Raw genomic sequence first — 6939 nt, forward strand, 5'->3', positions numbered from 1 at the left:
AGAGCCAAAGAGTGTTAGGCATCACTTAAGTCTTCCTGTCTGTGTGATCTGAAGACTTATTATACTTGAGGACTGTGAATCCTCCAACTGGTTAGGTGTCGCGTTCTGAGCATCCAAGAGTCATTGTGGATCGCCGGTGAACGAAGTCTGTGAAGGTTTGGAAGTCTACCTTGAAGACTTACCAGAGTGATTGGGCGAGGTCTGTGTGACCTTAGCTCGAGGGGAATACGGTGAGGACTGAGTGTCCTGAGCTGCGTGTTCAGGACTGGGTGTCCGAGACCGTGTGTCCTCAGGTTTAAATACCTAGCCACCCTAACCAGACGTACAACTGTCACAGCAGTTGGAACTGGTCTACCAAATCTTTGTCTTCACCAAGCTCACTGGTTCTATCCTTCCCATTTCTTTATTTACAGTTGGTCCTCGTGAAGTCATTGTATGATTGCTTTATCTTTTGTCTTCACTGAGTGACTGCTTGTTCTGATTGGCTTCACAATATCTTCCTACCTGATCTTTACTGCCTAGCTGCTATTAGTCATTATGCTTTCACTCCATTGAATATTTGATTATGGTTTGCCTAGTGTAGTCTACCTTCCGCTGCATGGTAATAGGTTTATTTCTATCGTTTGTCTTCGAAACTTCCATATTTTGAAGACTTTCATAAAAATCGCCTATTCACCCCCCTCTAGTCGATCACTAGCACTTTCATCACTATACTACGTATGATGGTGAGTGAGTGTGGCATTGTCCAAACAAAAAATATCTTCTAATAAAAATCCATTATACTCTGTATGTTCGTAAATACAAGTTTTTTTAGAGATTCTAATATGGACTACATCACTCTAAAATACGCTCTATATTCATCCGTATGCAGTCCATATTCAAGTTTCTAATGACTTATATATAGAAACAGAGGGAATATTTCATAGGGATTCATAGGGCATGTCCAGTTCACCTACGTGGGTGAAATTATTGTTTTCATCATGGCTTGTTAAAGTCATGATCATTTGATGATTAAGAAAATATAAATTTCTACAAAAAATGATAAACTTTATTGAGTATATTTAGGTTTTGCAACCATGTAGGTCATCTTGTGGTTTGTGGATGGTAAATTTTATGGAGTACTTCAAAGTAGATATTTTGTCTGACGCTCCTACACGGGTATTTTTCACTGTGTATCATTATACTTATTCTATGTTGTATCACTATTTAACTCTCATTACTACTTTAATAGGAACATATAATAGCTTTTAAAACAAAACTAGCTATGATTTTAGTGGACTCGGAATTGAATGATGATAATATAAGAAATCGAGACATGGAAGATGACGAAGACAACACAGATCCCACGGAATGTATGATACTAGGTAAACCCCCTGAGAATTTCAAAGAAATCAAATACATCATCAGAAGTTGAGCTCATCTCATAGTCATTTATACTTTCACCGTTTGTCAATCAAACAAATGATGACTTAATAGATGAACTATGCTTGTTCATCAGTATGGTTGATGATGTCGCTCTACTGGAGTAAGCCATATTTTTTAGATCATTTTGTATTCTAATAAATTACTCTGATGTCATTATAATTGACAGAATTTCGAATTTACATGAGCGAATGGGTCAAAAGCTCTGATCCTTATCAAATTAGCTTAAATTTGAGACAAATAAAAAACATACTAAACAATGATGAATACATGGATATTGATTGTTTCAATATGGTTGTGCGTATACTAGCGCGCAATAAAGTCCAGCTTCTCAGAGACATTCCATCTCACTATATGGATCTAAACTTTTGTGTAAGTTAGTATAATCACGTATCAATTTTTTTCCTCATTGCACTAATGTTTTCTTATTCTTATTTTAGGCGGTGTTTCACTATGCACGAAACTCAAGTCATCGTGAAAATATGGACATTGTTATATTGAAACGGTTGTTCCATAGGTGGCCTGAGAGCAATGACTATCATATCTCACAATGTGATATGGTAAGATTTTAGATTTTCATTTTATGACAGTGCTTTATTTGGTCTTAATTAATATTCCATATATTATTTATAAACTATTGCATCGTTGTAGATTTTGTTGCCTTGGTGTAAGTTTGGACTATTTTTATTGTTTGTTTTGGATCAAAATAAAAAACTTGTCTCAATTTTTGATCCGACACCAATACCTACTTTGGGGAGAATGTACTTAAAACCGTGGCCGGCAACCTAAATATTGCCCTTGAAGTTGCAAACCCTGCATTCAAGGATGATATCTCTAAATGGGAATGCATAGTTCCTATTGCTCCAACAAACTCACACTGGTACGAATCTTTTTAATGCATTACAATATTTATTGATTCATTCAAAGCACATTATATCTTTATTGCATACATGCAGTGCCCTGTCGGGTTATTTGGTTTTCAATTTCATGCACTCATTGTGCGATGGAAAACTATATTTTTCCATACCCAAGGTGAGTATTTACACCATGCTTACTTGTATACACATTGTACATGCAACTTGTTATAACAATGTTGTATAATGCATATGTAGCCTGGTTTTCAGTTGAGGAAGCAATTTTTGGTGCATATTCTAAAGTATGAAGAGAATGAAGCTCAAAACAATATCCCATCCATTGAACGAATCATCATAGATCACATCTACAGATGGACTTTCATTGCTTCAAAAGATGGACCTTCAAGACATGCTTAGTTCTGGTTCTTAAAATATATATTTTTGTAATAATTATAATACAATTATTATGTGACCGTTAATTTTATGCGGAGATATGTTATAGGACTAAACTGACACATCTATGATAGTTTTAGGACTTGTGATGCATTTTACTCTTTCTGGATCATGTGTTACACGCTTGCTCATATCATTGGGCATTAGACACATTTAAATGGCTCGGTAAAAAAATCACTAAAATAAAAATTAAATTTACAGTAGATGTTTTTACTATGGATTATGATACGTGTGTGTTGGATTACAAATATGTCACACTTTTTTAAATACAATTTGAGTGACATGATAATATTTTTTAACCATCCAAATTTTTATGTAAAATTTATTTTGGTTAATATTATACCATGTAAACTCATTTTGTTTCAGACGTGCGTTGCACATGCATACTTACTAGTGTAAATCAAAAAGAAAAAAAAGCCTCTCACTCTCCTTCCGGAAGAAGCCATGTCGAAACCGCCACCGCCACCGCCAACGCCGCCCGCCTCCGAGGCCTCGTCCTCTGTCGCCGCGGCCGCTCCTCGCTCCTTTCCTCCAACGCTCCTCCTCCCTCCTTCATCCAGTGGGAACCGAGGCGCGCGCGGCGGCAGTGCCGCGGGGAGCAGGAAGGGCAAGGCGCCGGTCGGTTCGGCGGCCGGCGCGCAGGGAGAGAGACACCAGCACGACCCGCTAGTGGAGGCGGTGAGGTTGGTTGGGAGGGACGTGGACCCAGGGGTCGCCGGCGCTGACATCCTGGAGCTGGCGATGGCCAAGGGGCCCATGTTCTCGTGGCTGAGGTACTGGCCGGAAGAGGGGTATCCCGAGGAGGGCCGACCTTACTGAAGCCCATCTCGGCTGTTAGGTATATACTCCCTCCGTCCCATAATATAAGAGCGTTGCTCTTATATTATGGGACGGAGGGAGTACTTGCAATTTTATTATGCGTCAGTGTTGGGGCCTTTTCCCCTGATCGATCCAGTCCAGGAGTTGATCATCTCCCGTGCCACTAATTATCATACTGCCAATGACTATCCTGTGCACCTATGTAGTTCAAAATGTGCTTAAGATTACTGCAGACAATGATCCAATGATCCCTTCAATGTGAGTTTATCTTCACTCGGTGTCTGAAATGATATGTGGTGCAAAATGGATCATGTCTTGCCAAATTGGCCAATTTGAGTTATAGCCTTGCTAACTCTTTTTGTTTGATGAGGTTAAGCTAATATTCATATCTTACCTGATAACTGTCCACTTTACCACCCAAAATAGCCCGTTTGATTTAAGCTGTGCACGTACTGAGCTAAGTTAATGATCCACGAACATTGATGTTTCTGATTACATGTTTTAAATTATTTAACTTGATCTCAGTTTCTTAGTTTGATTCAAACTGCATGTTTTGATTGTGAGTGGTGCTAGTGAGGAAATTCAGTGGGACTAAGATGAGTTATTGTATAATTATCGCTGAAATATATGAAACCAAAGCTATATATTAAATTTAAAGAAGATGTGGAAACATTATTTTCTCAGAAGCTCAAGTATAGCCACACAACAACCATTCAATACATCCATCTTAAGTCCCCATGCTCCATTTTGTATATATTTAGGCACTTATCTACGGATATCTAAGGACTAGCTGATACATTATAAAATACAAACCATTTTACAAGCTTCTGTAGATATCTCACAAGTCACAAACTCACACAATATTATCACGCGCCTAAAGGACCATTTTCTTATGTCAAACCAGGAGCCTGTAGGACTGACCTCACCAATTCAAATTCTTGTACACATGGGTTCAGTTCAGGCATTATGTGTGGACGCCTGAAGAAATCCATTGCGAATCTGACTGGCAATGTCTGCAACAGCACCTGGGCCATGCGGGAGGAAAACTGCAGAAGATTTGGATGAAGCGCCGATCTCTTTCATGGTGTCAAAGTATTGAGTGAGCAGAACCAAGTCCATCACATCCTTGGCGGAAGTCCCAGGCACATTGCCAGAAAAGCCAAGCACACTGTCTCTGAGGCCATCAACTATTGCCTGCCGCTGCCTTGCAATTCCAAGGCCAGAGAGATACTTAGCTTCAGCCTCTCCCTCAGCTCTCTTGATTTGAACGATCTTTTCTGCCTCTGCCTTTTCATTTGCCGCAACACGCATTCTTGCAGCTGAACAGCATAATAAAAAGAAATGGTTAAACATATACATCAAACTGCTTAGATAAAACATTAGGGTTTTAGATCAGCTATATCAACACCCTAATGTGAACTACTCCTAAGGTTTGTTAGCAATACATACATGGAACACCTGCATTGTTGCTAGATTTTAGCAGTTGATACTCCAAACTAAGCTCTACTCAAGTAGGCAAATGCTTACCGGCATTAATTTCATTCATAGCCTTTTTAACCTTTTCATCTGGCTCTATATCAACAATTAGTGTCTGCACAATCTCATAGCCATAAGCAAACATAGCCTTCTCAAGCTCCTGCTCCACAGATTTTGCTATGTCATTCTTTTGCTCAAAAACATCATCCAGTTGTAGTTTGGGAATGCTTGCTCTGATAACTGCAAGATCATATACCCTTGTTAAGAATCACTTGGAGAAGATTTTTAGCATTTACATATAGAAAAATTTCTTCAATTCACGAGAATTTCCAGAAATTACTATATTTTAAGAGGATAATCCTTACCATCAAAGACATAAGATTGGATTTGAGATTTTGGGTTGCTCAGCTTATAATACGCATCATTTGCTTTGTCCTCCATTGCTCGGTATTGAATGGATGCAACAATTGTAACAAAAACGTTATCCTGTAAGAGGATGCATAGTGTCAGCAGAAAATAGATCGCATAAACTAATGTGATCTCTACAAGTTTGTGTGATGCATGGGGGTGTTTTGAATGGATAATTCAAGAAGTGAAATATAAGAGTACCTTTGTCTTTGTCTCGCAGCGAACATCCATTTGCCTAAGCCTAAGTGTAAGCTTACCACTGACACGGCTTCCGATAATCCATGGCACACAGTGACACCCCGGATCAAGCACATCCTCAAATTTCCCAAATCGTTCCTTGATGGCTACTGTTGACTGGTCCACTTGTACACAGCAAAGCAACTTGCCTATTGCTGCAACTAGTTTGCCCATTCTTATCTCTGTCTTGAAACAGTGAAGGTATGAATCAATGTTACAACAGCTTTCAGATTAATTAAAAAATAAATTCATTGCCAGTCACTTTTTGCAGGCAAATTATTTATGTGCTGTAGCAGCACTATACAAGAAAATGGTGTACATACTACATATAGGTAATCCTCCTGTATGAAATAGTGAGATCCATACAAACTATGACTAACTGGCCAACAGATTACCGAATCATTAACTATCTGCTTAATAGATTAACATATTGCTGGGTTTTTCGCTTGTTTTCATAATAGGTTATCATATTTGCTGAATTATTCTTTGTATATTTTCAAAAATAATAATTTTGATTTGGTTCGGGAAGCTTTGTGGTTTGCCGAAAGCTAACTTCAAAATGCCAATATATTGTAAGTTATCTAAGAAAGATGATGTTGTCACCAATTATTGTTGGTGGGCTGATTGCCTCAACATCTTCTTTTTCCTCTGATTTAATTTCATCCCAGACGGATTTTTCTTTACACTTGAAGGATCGATAAGTTTTTGCATTGTTTGCATTACAAGACAGCAGCATAATTTCTTTCCCCCTAGAGCAGGATAGGAGCAGAGAAGAAGTTAAAGGGAGGTGGTATAGTTGACTTACATTAACCTCTCTTCTGATCTTTGAGCACTGGCACCACAACCACTGCTGAATACTTGACCTAACTGGTGAAGATAGTTCAGATTGTTGAAGAGGATATGGGATAACTGGATTTTGTCTTGAATTGTCTAGGAGCATGGGGAGTGCTTTTATACATGAGTAGTTGGGTCATATGTATCCAGGTCAACGCCAGCATTTCTCTTTTGGAATCTGCACAGTAGCCTGGGAGAAACTTCTTAGGCTGGTCATAGTGGGGAGTAACTTAGACTAGTAACATATATATGTTACTAGTCTATGTTACTACCTTCATAGTGGGTAGTGTCATAGGTGTGGTAACATAGTTGCCTTCATTTATTACTTTGTAGACTCATTATGCATTGGAAACCGCTATGTGATGGTAACATATTATGTTACTCTATTTGCCTCTCTCCTCATTAACTACTTGCCACATCATCATTTTTGCTTATG

At 38.6% G+C, this 6939-nt stretch overlaps 1 protein-coding gene across 2 annotated transcripts; it reads right to left on the reverse strand.

The window, feature by feature from the left end:
• Positions 1-4192: 4192 nt before the first annotated feature.
• Positions 4193-6716, reverse strand: LOC123115109 (hypersensitive-induced response protein 1). 2 transcript variants are annotated; one of them, XM_044536390.1, is made up of 5 exons: positions 6475-6716; positions 5634-5855; positions 5390-5510; positions 5076-5264; positions 4193-4867 (listed from the first exon to the last, which is right to left on the reverse strand). In XM_044536390.1, the coding sequence occupies exons 1-5, from the start codon at positions 6607-6609 to the stop codon at positions 4506-4508; spliced, it is 1029 nt and encodes a 342-aa protein (XP_044392325.1). In that variant the 5' UTR covers positions 6610-6716; the 3' UTR covers positions 4193-4505. The 2 variants fall into 2 exon arrangements, with proteins under 2 accessions (XP_044392325.1, XP_044392374.1); XM_044536439.1 differs by having other exon boundaries at positions 5634-5851; positions 6475-6595.
• Positions 6717-6939: the final 223 nt, after the last annotated feature.

Source organism: Triticum aestivum, chromosome 1A, assembly GCF_018294505.1.
Source record: "Triticum aestivum cultivar Chinese Spring chromosome 1A, IWGSC CS RefSeq v2.1, whole genome shotgun sequence".
NCBI classification, from domain to species: Eukaryota; Viridiplantae; Streptophyta; class Magnoliopsida; order Poales; family Poaceae; genus Triticum; species Triticum aestivum.